At 56.7% G+C, this 17,428-nt stretch overlaps 1 protein-coding gene across 3 annotated transcripts in view; it reads right to left on the bottom strand.

Annotated features, from left to right (window-relative positions):
* The window catches only part of LOC133356956 (probable ribonuclease ZC3H12B), a 37,629-nt gene that overhangs the window by 3,995 nt on the left and 16,206 nt on the right, over positions 1-17,428 (bottom strand). For all 3 annotated transcript variants that reach the window (XM_061574678.1, XM_061574679.1, XM_061574677.1), the window contains exons 4-7: positions 3,875-4,253; positions 2,341-2,485; positions 1,414-1,553; positions 577-811 (exon numbers count right to left, since the gene is read on the bottom strand). In XM_061574678.1, coding sequence (XP_061430662.1) covers positions 577-811; positions 1,414-1,553; positions 2,341-2,485; positions 3,875-4,253 — 899 coding nt within the window. The remainder of the gene's footprint in view (positions 1-576; positions 812-1,413; positions 1,554-2,340; positions 2,486-3,874; positions 4,254-17,428) is intronic.

The raw sequence follows: 17,428 nt of genomic DNA, 5'->3' as shown, positions 1-17,428 counted from the left end.
CCTCATTTGCCAGTAAAAAATATAATTGGTTTTTTACCCTTCTATCTGGCAACAAAACTGACACCTTTTTTACAAGGAGGCATGTTTGCATAGACCACAATACCTGCAATCATAATGCAAACAAAAAACAGAACTCTGATAATGTATGCACTGTCCTTTTTATTATTTTATTATTTCCCTTCTACGTGACTTTACCGAAAGAACCAAGAATATGAATCCCTGCAGTCACGAAAGCTTTAAATCCAAATACAACTTACTTTGTTTCATCAAACCCTTTGTATTTGTTGACATTGTACTTTTTTAATGATTGAGAACCAATGGCTGCAGTTAAGGTTAAGAAGAACCACTGCTCCCGACGCTCCCCACACACCACCTCGGTCTTCGCTGGGCCCTGCGTACCCCGCATCTCGCGCGCGTTATCGCGGGCGGTGCTTTACCCACCCTACGTTTACTAATCATTCATCGCAACGAGATCTTTCGCGTGACGCGGCGTTCTTCCAGGAACGCGACCGCTACCGCCGCGTTACAGGAGGACAGACTGTGCGAGTGCGTGCGAGTGCGTGCGGTGAGACCCACTTGTCGTTGACGAAGGAGTACATGAGCAGGCGCTCCTCCACGAAGCGTCGCCACTCGGCCTTCTCGCTCTGCAGGTCGCGGTAGTTGTCGTTGGAGACGATGACGCCGTCCGACTCGTGCGCCAGCCGCACGATGAAGCGGTCGTCGTAGCAGACGACGCGGCGGCCCTGCACGCGCCGCGACGGCGTGAACACGAGCACGCGGCGCCGCTCCAGCTCGCTCAGGATCTGCTGGTCTGCGGGAGACCGGGGGGAGGGAAACATGGTGAAGGATCAGCCCCCTCCGCACACCCCCCCCCCACTCCGCTCCGCAACGCTCAACTGGTGGGCAACGAACGTGTGAGTCTGTGGGTGGCAGTGTTGAGTCTATGGTGCAGTGTTGAGTCTATGGTGCAGTCTGTGGTGCAGTGTTGAGTCTATGGTGCAGTGCTGAGTCTATGGGTGGCAGTGGTGTTGAGTCTATGGGCAGTGTTGAGTCTATGGTGCAGTGTTGAGTCTATGGTGCAGTGTTGAGTCTATGGTGCAGTGTTGAGTCTATGGTGCAGTGTTGAGTCTATGGTGCAGTGTTGAGTCTATGGTGCAGTCTGTGGTGCAGTGTTGAGTCTATGGTGCAGTGCTGAGTCTATGGGTGGCAGTGGTGTTGAGTCTATGGGCAGTGTTGAGTCTATGGTGCAGTGTTGAGTCTATGGTGCAGTGTTGAGTCTATGGGCAGTGCTGAGTCTATGGGCAGTGCTGAGTCTATAGTGCAGTGTTGAGCCTACGGTGCATTGGGGAGGGGGCTGGGGGGGTGGGGGGGTGGGGGGCTGGGGGGGTGGGGGGTGGAGGGTGGGGGTCTCACCAGTGATGGGAGCGTCGGCTCGCGGCTGCTCCCGGCGCCAGGTCGGCACGAGCACCGTGACCTCCTTGTGGCCGCGCTGCAGGAACCAGCTCACCGCCAGCTCGATGCCCCGGCAGGAAAACACCTCCTTGTTGCCGTGGCTGAAGCCGGAACGCCAGGGTCGGGGACAAGGGTCGGGGACAAGGGTGGGGGGGGTGCATCGTCACGATTCGTCGTCGGAGCGCCGTCGTTAAAGCCGAGTAACGATCTGGCCAAAATTTGTGTTGTAAGACCCTCCGCCACCCGACGTGTTAACTACCTCGCCTGGTGTACAGGAGGTCGTGGGTTCGATCCCGACCCTGACGCCTGCTGCTGTATATTTGGAGTTTGCGTGTCTCTCTCTCATCATCATCATCACGGTGGCTAGGAGATGTTAACTACCTCGCCTGGTATACAGGAGGTCGTGGGTTCGATCCCAAACCTGACGCCTGCTGCTGTATATTTGGAGTTTCCGTGCCTCTCTCATCATCATCATCACGGTGGCTAGGAGATGTTAACTACCTCGCCTGGTATACAGGAGGTTGTGGGTTCGATCCCAAACCTGACGCCTGCTGTGTTTTTTCTCTGGGCCCTCTAGTTTTTCGCTCCACATTTAGAATCGACGTGCGTTTCGACTATTCAGCTGCCGCTAGAAATCTCCACGTGATAAGTCACATTGTTGAGCTATCATTTGTGATAACCACCTCGCTCTGAAAAAGGAGCTACATAGCTCAGTGGGCCTTAGCTGGTAAAATAAAATGAGTTTAGTTTAGACTGCACAAAAACCACGTGGAGCAGCAGCAGGCATCAGCGTTGGGATCGAACCCACGACCTCCTGTACACCAGGCGAGGTCGTTAACATCTCACCGATGAAGCCGAATCAGAAGGCCGCGCCCTGCCGGCTCTCACCTCATCGCCACGTTGCTGCCGTCGATGACGATGTGACGCAGGTTGGAGCTGTCGTCGGGGTCAAAGGGCGGCGCGGGGTCAGCGGGCGGCTCTGGGTCCCCGCCCCCACGCGCCACCAACACCCGCGGCAGCCGCTCCTGCCCTCCTGCAACACGGATAGCGAAGGGAGAGTTAGCGAGCATTCGAGAAAAAACGACAAACTTCAGCAGACCGGCCGCCCACGGTAAATAGTGCGGCGTGCAGGTTCAACCGTGGTGTGAGGTCCCCCCGCACGTCCGATGAGCACGGTTGACTACGCACGGTGCGTAGTCAACCGTGGTGTGAGGTCCCCCCGCACGTCCGATTAGCACGGTTGACTACGCACGGTGCGTAGTCAAGTTCAACAGACGCACATATGTATATACCGTCGCTACCTCATCATCACCACTTCATCATCACCACCGTGGCCATCGAGCCACTGGAGCTATGCACTTTTAAATCTAGATTGGGAAAACGAATTTCTTTGGCACTGCTTCGTGTGTTTAGTTTGTTGTCCTTCCCACGCAACTCCGACGGGCACGGTTGGCTACGTACGGCGCGGAAGAAGTTCAACGCACCCACACACACGTGGATTGACGATGCTGCTAATGATGATGATGGTGGTGGTGGATCGTGTACGCTCGCTGCGTGTCTCTCCCGGAATCTCCGATGGGCACGGTTGGCTACGTACGGCGCGAAAGAATTTCAACGGACGTACAAAGATCTGGGGACGGTCACTTGGAAGGGGAGTAGGAGGCCACACGTCTGTGCGATCGTTGTGTTTTTTTGCGTTGCGTTTACCGTGGTCGTAACTTGCCCGACCCCGCGCCCCCCTACACTGGACGTCGGCGAGAGAAGAGCTTCGCACCACCATCGGATTCTTCCAGTCCGCAAGCAAAAGATTCAATATCTCCAATTCCTGCTTTGGGCCACGGTCAAAATTCGCCAGGTTTGTGAAAAGTGACACCGCTCACTATTATTATTTTTGTTTAAAATCACTCGATTTGTATACATCTGAATGGCGACGTGGCGACAACCCCCCCCACCTCCACCGCCGCCCTCGACACTTGCATGCCGGTGCACAGGGGCAGCTGCCACTGGCCCCCCTCCCCGCCCCCACCTCTAGGCTCCACTGCGGCAGGGTGGTGGAACGGTTGGTGACGCAAAGCGCCGCGGTTTAAATGCTGCGGCATTCAAGCGAGCGCCACCGTGCCACGCCACGCCGTATCTGTGGGTCTCTGCGCAAGTCTATGGGTCTCTCCATGGGCCCACTGGTCTCCGAGTCCATGGCCCTCTACTTGAGTCTATGGGTCTCTGTGCAAGTCTATGGGCCTCTGTGCGGGTCCGTGGGCGTCGCTACGCGATGATAACGCAGAGACAGCTGCCATTGGAAGTGGGGAGGGGGTAGTGGGGGGTGGTGGGGGGGTGGTGGGGGGGGTCCCCTTTGCGCGAACGACCGAGACGACTGAACGTGGGTGCTCGTCATCATCATCCTCATCCTCCTCGTCAAAGTCACCTTCATCGTACGCCGACGCCGCCGCCGCTCCCCTCGCCTTGCCGGCGCCGCCGCCGGCCGCCCCCTCGGCCAGGGCCGCCGCCGGCGCGGCCGCTCCGTGCTTGAGCAGCTCCTCCAGCAGCGTGTTGTGCAGGGGGGCGCCCCCCAGCCGGCCGATGGCGTCGCGGATCTGCGACTCGGAGTAGCCGAGTTTGCGCGCAAAGTCCAGGCACAGCTGGTAGCTCGACTCGTCGCCCGGCTGCGCCGCGTCGCCCGCCTCCTCCTCCTCGCCCGCCGCCGCCGTCCTCCCGTTGCCGGCGGCGTCGGCGGCGGCGGCGTCGCGGTGATCTCCGGTCGCCGTGGCGGCAGAGTCCGGGGAGCACAGCGCCACGATGTAGTCCTGCGGAAGAGACGCGCCATTCGTTACCGTCCTGCCGGCTTCGGCCGTTGAACCGTCATCACTGCCGCCGTGATCATCATCATCGTCATCGGGGCTGCCATTGGCTCGTGGCTCGCCGATCGGCGCAGAGGTTCGCGGTTCGGAGCCCGGCAGGCCGCCCCGGTGAACGCTGCGGGGGCAGTCACTGTCAAGCGCGACGGAGCCGGTGGCTTCGCTCGCTGCGGACGTTGAAGCTCGCCATCCGTCCAGCCAGCAGCAGCAGCACCACCACTACAGGCAGCAGCAGCACCAGCAGCAGCACCACTACAGGCAGCAGCAGTACCAGCACCAACGCCACCACTACAGGCAGCAGCAGCAACAGCAGCAGTACCAGCAACAGCACCACCACTACAGGCAGCAGCAGCAGCAGTACCAGCACCACCACCACTAGCAGCAGCAGTACCAGCACCACCACTACAGGCAGCAGTAGCAGCAGCAGTACCAGCACCACCACCAGCAGCAGCACCACCACTACAGGCAGCAGCAGCAGCACCAGCAGCAGTACCAGCAGCACCACTACAGGCAGCAGCAGCAGCAGAATCACTTCCACCAGCGGTGGGGTAGGTGAGCGAGCGCGGGCGCTGCACCCTTCATACCTTTCACATCGAACGAGCCGGGGAGCAGCAGCAGCAGCAGCTACAACATCGCGATGCTTTTCATAACCATCGGAAAAACCCCTGGAGGTGACGACCTCCGTGAGCTTTGACGCACCCCGATGGTAATCCGTGCTGCGTGCACTGAAGCAGGTAAGTGCGTGTGTGTGTGTGTGTGGGCGTGTGTGTCTGTGTGTGTGTGTGGTGCGATAGTGTAGCAGTTAGCGCGCTGCGCTACGAACCCGGCGACACGGGTTCGATTCCCGCTCACGGCCAACATCAGTGGCAATTATCTGAACCGGTCCCGGGCCTCCCCTAGGTCGACTCAGCCTCAAATGAGTACCTGGTGTGGTGTGTAAACATCGCCACTGGGGAGACAAAGGCGGTCGGGCGTGGTGCTGGCCACCCACCCCCTCGTGCGCCGTACCGGCCTTCATAGGTGCTCGCTAACAGCACTTGCCCCTACAGTCTAAGGCTATATGGGGGATCTTTGTCTTTGTGTGTGGTGCTGGCCACCCACCCCCTCGGGTACCGTTCCGACCTTCATAGGCGCTCGCTAACAGCACTTGACCCGGCAGTCCGTTGAAGGCTACACGGGGGACCTTTGTCTTCGCGCGACGAGGTGACGTTGACGAATGACCACGTGGCCTCACGACCGGAAAGCACGGGCAGGAAATTTCCCGGGCGAACAAGTTTTGTCGAATTAAAAAATAAATTAATAAAGACCACACAACACACAAAGTTCACCCGTGTAGCCTTCACAGACTGTTGGGGCAAGTGCTGTTAGCCAGCACCTATGAAGGCCGGCACGGCACACGAGGGGGTGGGTGAGCATGACCTCGCCCGGCCGCCTTTGTCTCCCCAGTGGCGATGCTTATTATACACCGCACCAGGTACTCATTTCACCCCGAGTCAACTTAGAAGAGGACTAATTTATAGATAACGAGCTTTACTACCCGGCTTCGCCCGGATTCACGACGCCCGGCCGCCTTTGTCTCCCCAGTGGCGATGTTCACACACGACACTTGTTTGAGGCCGAGTCGACCTAGGGGAGGCCCAGGACCGGTTCAAATAATCGTCACCGGTGGTGGCCGTGAATCGAACTCGGGTCGCCGGGTTCGTAGCGCAGCGCGCTAACCACTACACCACCGCTCCCCCACCCACACAGACAGACACACGCAGACACGCAGACATACACAGACAGCGCGCTAACCACTACACCACCGCTCCCCACCCACACAGACACACAGACAGCGCGCTAACCACTACACCACCGCTCCCCCCCCACACACACACACGCGCTAACCACTCCACCACCGCCCCCCCCACACACGCGCTAACCACTACACCACCGCTCCCCCCACACACACACACAGGCGCTAACCACTACACCACCGCTCCCCCCACACACACACGCGCTAACCACGACACCACCACTCCCCCCCCCCCCCACACACACACAGGCGCTAACCACTACACCACCACTCCCCCCCACACACACACACACAGGCGCTAACCACTACACCACCGCTCCCCCCACACACACACACACGCGCTAACCACTACACCACCGCTCCCCCCCACACACACACGCGCTAACCACTACACCACCGCTCCCCCCCCCCCCCATACACACAGACACACACACACGCGCTAACCACTACACCACCGCTCCCCCCCACACACGCGCTAACCACTACACCACCGCTCCCCCCCACACACACACGCGCTAACCACTACACCACCGCTCTCCCCCCCCATACACACAGACACACACACACGCGCTAACCACTACACCACCGCTCCCCCCCACACACGCGCTAACCACTGCACCACCGCTCCTCTCCCCCCCACACACACGCGCTAACCACTACACCACCGCTCCCCCCCCCACACACACGCGCTAACCACTACACCACCACTCCCCCCCACACACACACGCGCTAACCACTATACCACCGCTCTCCCCCCCCATACACACAGACACACACACACGCGCTAACCACTACACCACCGCTCCCCCCACACACACACGCCCATAGGTACACGTACACGCGCTTGCTGCAGACACACAACTTCCAGGCTGCGTCCGGCAGTAAACGACTCAAATAGTAAAGCAGCAACGCTGCACGAAGAGCGCCGTAGAGCTGCAACACGTGTGTATGACGTCTGCAGGCACACTGTGTGACGCTTCCGCATGCGGGTCACATGACAGAGAGGTGACGTCACAGCTCACTTGCCGTGCAAAATAGATGCATTATTGAGCCCCCCCCCCCCACCCCCAAAAATATACAAAAGTCTATTTTTAAAATGTGTGCATGGTCTACAGTCTGGGAAGTACCCACCTGGCAAATTTCAAGTTTGTTGCATGTCGGGAAGTAGACTAAACATTTTGAACAGACACACAATCACAAATTTCCCTTTTATACACGTAAATAATAGATCACGACGTTTCGATCGCAACGCAAGCAATGGTCATCAGGCAGAAGACAGGAGAGAATCTGCTGATGCAGGCTGCTTCTAAAGGTTAGAGATGAGCGTAGTCCCAGAGTGATAAACTAAGTGGGGGGGGGGGGGGGGGCTAGTGATGTAAAGTGAGAAATTTGCATGTCAATGTACATTCCTCGATGTGATGGCACGCTATGAGCTAACATTGACATGCTAATCACATTTCGATTTAAAGCTTTCGTGACTGCAGGGATTCATCTTCTTGGTTCTTTCGGTAAAGTCACGTAGAATGACAGACCTGCTCTCCACCTGAGGACGGCTGCTTGCGTTGTGGCCGAAACGTCGTGAGAATTATTTTATTATGTTTTATTTTTATTATTTCCATTCTACGTGACTTTACCGAAAGAGGTCAATAAAATGCTATTCACATTTACACAGTACACTTACACAGTACATTTACACAGTACATTGACATGCTAATCACATTTACACAGTACATTTACTTGCAAACTTCTCACTTTAACTTCACTAGCCCCCCCCCCCCCAACTCGCTCATCTCTAACCTTTAAAAGCAGCCTGCATCAGCAGCTTCTTTCCTCTGTCTTCCGCCTGATGACCATTGCTTGCGTTGCGATCGAAACGTCGTGATCTATTATCTTTCTACCTACGTGACTTTACCGAAAGAACCAAAGAGTATGGATTCGTGCAGTCACGAAAGCTTCAAATGAAGATTGAATTTATAATTAGTTCCATACTCGTATAGAGACCCAGAGACTCACAGAGACACAGACTCACACAGTGACCCAGAGACTCACAGAGACCCACAGACTCACACAGTGACCCAGAGACTGACAGAGACCCACAGACTCACACAGTGACCCAGAGACTCACAGACTCACACAGTGACTCAAAGACATACAGAGGCTCACAGAGAGCCACAGACTCACACAGTGACCCAGAGACTCAGAGAGCCACAAGACTCACACAGTGACTGAGAGACACACAGAGGCTCACAGAGAGCCACAGACTCACACGGTGACCCAGAGACACATAGAACCTCACAGAGACCCACAGACCCACACAGTGACCTAAAGACTCACAGAGACACACAGACTCACACAGTGACCCAGATACTCACAGAGACTCACAGACTCACACAGTGACCCAGAGACTCACAGAGACTCACAGACTCACACAGTGACCCAGAGACTCACAGAGACTCACAGACTCACACAGTGACCCAGAGACTCACAGAGAGCCACAGACTCACACAGTGACTGAGAGACTCACAAAGACTCACACAGTGACCTAGAAAGCCACAGAGACTCACAGAGACTCACAGACTCACACAGTGACCCAGAGCCTCACAGAGACTCATAGAGACTCACAGACTCACACAGTGACCCAGATACTCACAGAGACTCACAGACTCACACAGTGACCCAGAGACTCACAGAGACTCACAGACTCACACAGTGACCCAGAGACTCACAGAGAGCCACAGACTCACACAGTGACTGAGAGACTCACAAAGACTCACACAGTGACCTAGAGAGCCACAGAGACTCACAGAGACTCACAGACTCACACAGTGACCCAGAGCCTCACATAGACTCATAGAGCCTCACAGACTCACACAGTGACCCAGATACTCAGAGACTCACAGACTCACACAGTGACCCAGAGACTCACACAGTGACTGAGAGACACGTAGAGAGGCTCAGAGGCTCACGGAGAGCCTCTCTAAGTGTCTCTGTAGTGACCCAGGAAGCGGAGAGAGACCACCACCCCCCGTTGCCTTTGTGGTGCATGTATCGACGAGCCCCCCCCCCATCCCCCCACCACCACCCCCCCCCCCCCCACCTTGCACCGCCGCGAGTGTTATCAGCTGAGAATTCGGGGCGGGGAGGGGGGTTCACAAAAAAGACCGCCCAGTGGACTTCGGAGCCGCGTTCAACCGCAGCCAGGGCCAGGGAGGGCCGGGAGGGCCGGGAGGGCCCCCCCCACACTCCACAGGCCGCCGTGCGGAGGAGTGCGGCGGAGTGCGGAATGTGACACCGTGCAAAGGTGACGCCTGCAATGCTTGAAAAGCGCGTGTGTGTCAGCGCGTCTGTGCGTGTGTGCATGTAGGGGAGCGGTGGTGCAGCGGTTAGCGCTACGCTGCGCTGCCAAACCCGGTGACCCGGTGACGATTATCTGAGCTGGTCCTGGACCTCCCCTAGGTCGACTCGGCCTCAAATGAGTACCTGGTGCGATGTGTAAACATCGCACACTGGGGAGACAAAGACGGCCGGGCGTGGTGTTGGTCACCCACCCCCTCGTGTACCGTACCGGCCTTCATAGGTGCTTGCTAACAGCACTTGCCACAACAGTCTGCCAAGGTTATACGGGGGATCTTTGTGTGTGATGGGATTATGCTGGGCTCCATGGGTCTCTGTGCGAATCCATGGATCTGTGTGGAGTCTATGGGTCTGTGTGTGGAGTCTATGGGTCTGTGTGTGGAGTCTATGGGTCTCTGTGTGGAGTCTATGGGTCTCTGTGTGCAGTCCATTGGTCTCTGTGTGAGTCTATGGGTCTCTGTGTGGAGTCTATGGGTCTCTGTGTGAGTCTATGGGTCTTTGTGTGGAGTCTATGGGTCTGTGTGTGGAGTCTATGGGTCTCTGTTTGGAGTCTATGGGTCTCTGTTTGGAGTCTATGGGTCTCTGTGTGGAGTGTATGGGTCTCTGTGTGGAATCTATGGGTCTCTGTGTGGAGTCTATGGGTCTCTGTTTGGAGTCTATGGGTCTCTGTGTGAGTGAGCCTTTGGCCAGATGGTGGTCGGGGCAGATCTCTACTGTGCGGCGTCTGCGGTCTCTGGCGGAGGGCAGAAGGCGTTGTCGATGAGGTGCGGCCGCCGCCACCGCCGCAGTGGTGGCGGCGGCGGCGGTGGTGGTGACATCAATGGCTTTGGAAGTGCTGGCACTGTGGCCTCGTGCTGCGATTGCGCTAATTGCCACCTGGGCGCATGGTTGGTGGCACCACGGTAGCTAGGAGATGTTAACTACCTCGCCTGGTCTACAGGAGGTCGTGGGTTCGATCCGGACCCCGACGCCTGCTGCTGCTGCTGTATATTTGGAGTTTGCGTCTCTCTCCCTCTCCCCGTGGTCCTCCAGTATTTTAGCAGGTAAGGCCCACTGAGCTATAAATATCTCTTTCAGAAGTGACCTAATGATAAGCTATCACGAATGATAGCTTATCATCATCCTCGTGTGGACATTTATAGCAGCAGCCAAATACTCTAACGCGTGACGTTGATTTTCTAAGTGTGGAGGGAAAAACCGGAGGACCCGGACCAAAAAAAATCCACGTGACCACGGGGGAGAGAGAGAGACGCAGACTCCAAATATACAGCAGCAGGCGTCAGGGTCAGGTTGAACCCACGACCTCCTGTGTATCAGGCGAGGTAATTAACATCTCCTAGCCACCGTGATGATGATGAGAGAGACACGCAAACTCCAAATATACAGCAGCAGGCGTCAGGGTCGGGATCGACCCCTCGACCTCCTGCACACCAGGCGAGGGAGTTAACATCTCCTCGCCACCCTGGCGCCCAGACTATTTATATATCACGGTTCCTCCCGCACGATGCCAAACAACAGAGCAGAACAGGAACACATGGATTATAGGATTAGAGAACACACGCGCGCACGCTCATGACATCATTCAAACTGTGATGGAAAGTGAGCGGGATCTTGGGCAGGGAGCGGCACAGCAACGGGGCGTTGATGGCCGACGGTCGAGGCTAAGGACGGAGTGGCAGTCAAAGGACAGAATCAATCCAAGGGGACGCCGCTCCCCGCTGCGGAGACGGAGCGATGAAGTCGTTAAAGCGTGCGGCTGCCGAGTGGATTGCCACGTCGCAGGACCGCCAGAGACGGCGACAGCACCTTCGTCCAGCAGTGGATTGAAAATGGCTGATGAAGGCTCGCACAGAGACCCACAGACTCACGCAGAGACCCATAGACTCATTCAGAAACCATAGACTCACATAGACCCACAGACTTACACAGAGACCCGTAGACTCACATAGAGACCCATAGACTCATGCAGGGACCCGTAGACTCACACAGACCCACAGACTCATACAGAGACCCGCAGACTCACACAGACCCACAGACTCATAGAGACACGCAGACTCACACAGACCCACAGACTCATACAGAGACCCGTAGACTCACACAGACCCAGACTCATACAGAGACCCACACACTCACACAGATCCACAGACTCATACAGAGACCCGTAGACTCACACAGACCCACAGACTCACACAAAGACCCGTAGACTCACGCAGAGACCCAAATACTCACACAGACTCACACAGAGACCCGTAGACTCACATAGACCCACAGACTTATACAGAGACCCGTAGACTCACATAGAGACCCATAGACTCACACAGACCCATACACCCACACAGGGACCCATATATACCGATAAAGAGATCCATAGACTCATGCAGAGACACAGACTCACACAGAGACCCACAGACTCACACAGAGACCCACAGACTCACACAGACTCACACAGAGACCCACAGACTCACACAGAGACCCACAGACTCACACAGAGACCCACAGACTCACACAGACTCACACAGAGACCCACAGACTCACACAGACTCACACAGAGACCCACACTCACACAAGGGGGAGGCGAGGGTGACGATGGTAATCGTGTCACCTGTAATTCAGCCGCTTAGGGTGAACGGGCGAGCGAGAACGCGCGCGTTTAAATCCGGAAAGTGACGCAAGGACCTATGCAAATACATCACGCACACACACACACTCACACGCGCACTCACACGCGCACACACACGCGCACACACGCACACACGCACACGCACACATACTCACACACACACACACACGCACTCACACACACGCACGCACACACACGCACGCACACACACGCACGCACACACTCTCACACGCACACACTCGCACACACACTAGCACACACGCACGCACGCACACACTCGCACACACGCACGCATACACGCACACACACACATGCATACACACTCGCACACACGCACACACACACACACACACACTCGCACGCACACACACTCGCACACACTCACGCACACACACACTCGCACACTCGCACACACGCACGCACACTCGCACACACACACACTCGCACACTCGCACACACGCACGCACACTCACACGCACGCACACTCGCACGCACACACACTCGCACACACACACACACTCACACGCACACACACACTCACACACACACTCACACACACTCACACGCACGCACGCCCTGCGGTGGTGAGGCCGTGTGGGTTTGGTATCCGCCGTTGAGATTGCGAGCGAGCGCCGTACGATTACCTCCGCAGCCACGGCCTCATCTGCCTATCCGTAATCGAGGTTTTTTTTTATTTTTGGGGGTTAGATCGCGTCAATACAAATGCGCCGTGAAACCCGCCACCAGGCGAATGGGAAGGTTTGTCACGTAAACAGAACGTGCCAATTGGTTACTCGGTCAGGACGCCGGTTGTGTGTTGGTCGCAACAAGCTACGTGGTGTTAAACTACATCGACCGAATTACCTGTTTTTATTTGACAAGCTAAGGGTCCATCTTCTTAGTTCTTTCGGTAAAGTCACGTAGAAGGGAAATAATAAGACATTTCGGCCACAAGGCAAGCGGCCGTCCTCAGGTGAAGAACAGGTCTGTCGGAAAGACAGCGTCTGAATGAGAACAGGTCTGTCGGAAAGACAGCGTCTGAATGAGACGCTGTCTTTCCGACAGACCTGTTCTTCACCTGAGGACGGCTGCTTGCGTTGTGGCCGAAACGTCGTGAGAATTTTATTTTATTATGTAGTATTTTTATTATTTTATTATTTCCCTTCTACGTGACTTTGCCGAAAGAACCAAGAAGATGAATCCCTGCAGTCACGAATGCTTTAAATCGAAAGGTAAGGGTCCTACGTAGCTAATTTTCAGGTGTGACCTGGCTATCAAAATTGATAGCTCAACGAAGTGGGCTTATCATAACCATCATCGTCATCATCACGTGGGAATTCATAGAGCAAAGACTCTGAACACGTGACGTTGATTCTAAATTATGGAGGGAAAAACCAGAGGACCCGGAGAAAAATTAATGCGAGCACCACAGGGGAGAGAGACACGCAAACGTCAAATATACAGCAGCAAGCGTCAGGGTCGGGTTGAACCCACGACCTCCTGTGTACCAGGCGAGGTAGTTAACATCTCCTAGCCACCGTGATGATGATGAAAGAGAGACACGCAAACTCCAAATATACAGCAGCAGGCGTCAGGGTCGGGATCGACCCCTCGACCTCCTGCACACCAGGCGAGGGAGTTAACATCTCCTAGCCACCGTGATGATGATGAGAGAGAGACACGCAAACTCCAAATATACAGCAGCAGGCGTGGGTGGGGGGGGTGAGACGCAAGAGACGAGTAACCGGTTCCCACTAAAGATCTCTGCGAGCCCTCGCGCAGAGCGAGCGCTCTCCTCCCGTGGAGGGGATTTGGCGAAGCCCTCGCGCCCCGACACCGTCCACGCGGCGTCGGGGCGCGTGCGGCACCAGCCGCGGGCTGCTCACGCTTCACGCTTCACGCCGCTGCCACCGCCGCGCCCCACACTTGTTCACCGAGGAGGGCCGCCGCACCGAGTCCTGCGGCTCGTTTTCAGGAGGGTCCCCCGTCACCGCCGCCGCTGCCACCACCACCACATTTAGTTTTTATTGAACTATAACCGGTTGTTGTTGTTGTTGTTGTGTTTAGTTTGTTGTCCTTACACCCCCGCGCCTCCGATTAGCGCGGTTGGCTGCGTACGGTGTGAAAGAAGTTCAACTTGCATACGCACACAGAGACCCACAGGCTCACGTAGATCCACAGACTCACACGGAGACCCACAGACTCACACAGACCCATAGACTCATACAGACACCCATTGACTCATAGAGACCTATGGACTCACACAGATGCCCATAGACTCACAGACACCCACAGATTCACACAGAGACCCACAGACTCACACAGACCCATAGACTCATACAGACACCCATTAACTCAGAGACCTATGGACTCACACAGATACCCACAGATTCACACAGAGACCCACAGACTCACACAGACCCATAGACTGACATATATTGAAAACGAATGTCTTTAGAACTGCTTGTTGTTGTGTTTAGTTTGCTGTCCTTCCACCCCCGCACCTCTGATTAGCACGATTGGCTACAAACGGTGCTGGTGAAGTTCAACACACTCACACACTCACACACGCACACGCACACACACGCACGCACGCACGCACGCACACACACACGCACACACTCACGCACACACACGCACACACACGCACACACACACGCACACATAGATTATGTGTGTGTGTGTGAGAGGGAACAGGAGCACACGGAGAAAGGCCGACCCCTCGCACTAACGAAGGGGGCAACGGGGTTTGGCGTCACGGTCGGGAACCATTGACTCCTCCTGCTGGCTGGTGGGGTGGTGGGTGGCTGGGTAGGTGGGTGACTTGGTGGGTGACCTGGTGGGTGACTTGGTGGGTGACCTGGTGGGTGACTTGGTGGGTGGGTGACTTGGTGGGTGGGTGAGTGACTTGGTGGGTGGGTGACTTGGTGGGTGGATGGGTGACTGGGTGGGTGGGTGGGTGGCTGGGTGGGTGATTTGGTGGGTGGGTGACTTGATGGGTGGGTGACTTGGTGGGTGGGTGACTTGGTGGTTGGGTGACTTGGTGATTGGGTGGCTGGGTGGGTAACGGGGTGGCTGATTGGCTGAGTGGCTGGGTGGCTGGGTGGGTGGCTGGGTGGGTGACTTGGTGGGTGGTTGGCTGGGTGACTGAGTGGCTGAGTGGGTAGCTGGCTGGCTGGCCGGGCAGGTTTGCCAAACTTGCCGCCATCGTTTCAATTGAGATCAAATCAAAACAGGCGGGACCCGCGGCACTCACAAGCCAAACGGTGCGAACCATTCACTCCCAACGCCGCCACCGCCGCGGCCACGGTTGGCTACGCACCGTCACAAGCAACAAAACGCACACACACGCGCAGCCGCACGCACGCAGTCGCTATCGGTGCTCCACCATCGGCGAGAGAGAACCCTTGAAGCGCCGCAGCTCGCCAAGAGGGGCGAGCGCGTCTATGCAAATGTTCGCTACGAGGAAGAGAGCTTCGGGTCGGGTCGGTTTCTACTTCCTCGTCGGTGCGCGACGCCGCGGTAGGCAAATCACCCCCCCCACCCCCTCACCCCCCCTGCCGCCGCCAACCTGCAGAGAAATATTCAGAGTGGGCGGTGGGAGAGCTTCCTCAACGCCGCCGGCCAGCGTTGCCGCGTGCCTGCCCCCCCCCCCCCCCCCCCACACGGCATGACCCCCCCCGCCCCTCCGGGAGGCCCACGGCACGCCCAGCAGCAGTTCGCGTGCATTGTCAAGGTCAAGGTTTTAGTCAATGGATTCTTTGAACAAAATGTATGCCGAATGTCTGCTGCTGCTGCTACGTCTTGTGGCAGCGCTTTTGAGAGCCTTGATGAAAAGCGGTACAAATAAATGTGACTACGATTGTGATTGTTATTCTTGGTTCTTTCGGTAAAGTCACGTAGAAGGGAAATAATAAAAATAAAACAACCGTGAGAATTAGATAGTTTTATTTTTATTATTTTATTATTTCCCTTCTACGTGACTTTACCGAAAGAACCAAGAATAGAAATCCCTGCAGTCGCGAAAGCTTTAAATCGAAATATAGTTATTGTTGTAATGGAGGCCTCGCACGGCCGCTTGCACGCGATCGCGAATTAAAAATTCGCTCGCCAATCTCGTCGGCGGTGTGGAGGGGGGGCTCTGAACGATCGTCGCGACGACTCCGGGTGTCAGCATCCTTGCAGCAGCAGCAGCAGCAGCATCAGCAGCAGCAGCAGCCGCCAGCAGCAGCAGCAGCAGCGGCAGCAGCAGCAGCAGCATCAGCAGCAGCAGCCATCAGCAGCAGCAGCAGCAGCAGCAGCAGCAGCCAGCAGCAGCAGCAGCAGCAGCCAGCAGCAGCAGCAGCAGCCAGCAGCAGCAGCCAGCAGCAGCAGCAGCAGCCAGCAGCAGCAGCCAGCAGCAGCAGCAGCAGCCAGCAGCAGCAGCAGCAGCAGCCAGCAGCAGTAGTAGCAGCAGCAGCAGCAGCTTGACGCGAAACCGGCGGCGCTTTCGGGTGCGCTTCTGCGGCCGTCTGGAACGTTCTCCCTTACGATCTTAGGAAGCCACCGGGTGCTAAGCTGCACTTTTTAATCACCACCACCATCGTCATCGAGGTTGACAAACGAATCTCTTTACAACTGCTTTGTTGTCCTTCCCCGCGCACCTCCGATCAGCGCGGCTGGCTATGGCTACGTACGGCGCGAAAGAAGTTCAAGGTGCACGTTGGCCCTGCGGCTACAACAACAACAACGACGACGACGCGCGCCATTGCAGGGGCTGGCTGCGCCTCTCTCTCGCCTCTCCCCGCTCCGTCCCATGCCCCATCGCTCACTCAGCATCACCGGGGGGGGGGGGGCGGGGGCTCCGTGATTCGGCGTCAGCGGCACGCTGTCACGGCACGACTCGGGACTGATAATGGGGCGTCCGGCGCGGTGGTGACGGATAAACATCGCCACTGGGGAGACAAAGGCGGCTGGGCGTGGTGCTGGCCACCCCTCCCCCCTCGTGTGCCACAGCGCCGGTAGCTTTCCAAGGCGCTGCTACTCGCTAACGGCACTTGCCCCGACAGTCTGTTGAGGCTATACGGGGGATCTTTGTGTTTGTGTCAGTCGTGGTGGTGGTTGTGGTGGGGGTCGTGGTGGTAGTTGTGGTGGTGGTGGTCGTGGTCTTGCGTGGTGGTCGTCGTTGTTGGTGGTGGTCGTGGTGCTGGTGGTCGTGGCGGTGGTGGCCGTGGTAGTGGTGGTGGCCGTGGTCGTGGTGGTGGTGGTCGTGGTGGTGGTGGTCGTGGTGGTGGTCGTGGTGGTGGTGGTGGTCGTGCGTGGTGGTGGTGGTCGTGGTGGTGGTCGTGGTGGTGGTCGTGGTGGTGGTCGTGGTGG

This window comes from Lethenteron reissneri, chromosome 56 (assembly GCF_015708825.2).
Source record: "Lethenteron reissneri isolate LAM-NWPU_2019-01 chromosome 56, ASM1570882v1, whole genome shotgun sequence".
Taxonomy (NCBI): Eukaryota; Metazoa; Chordata; class Hyperoartia; order Petromyzontiformes; family Petromyzontidae; genus Lethenteron; species Lethenteron reissneri.
The sequence above is the reverse complement of the archived record's forward strand: the minus strand, read 5'-3'. Positions and strand labels throughout refer to the sequence as shown.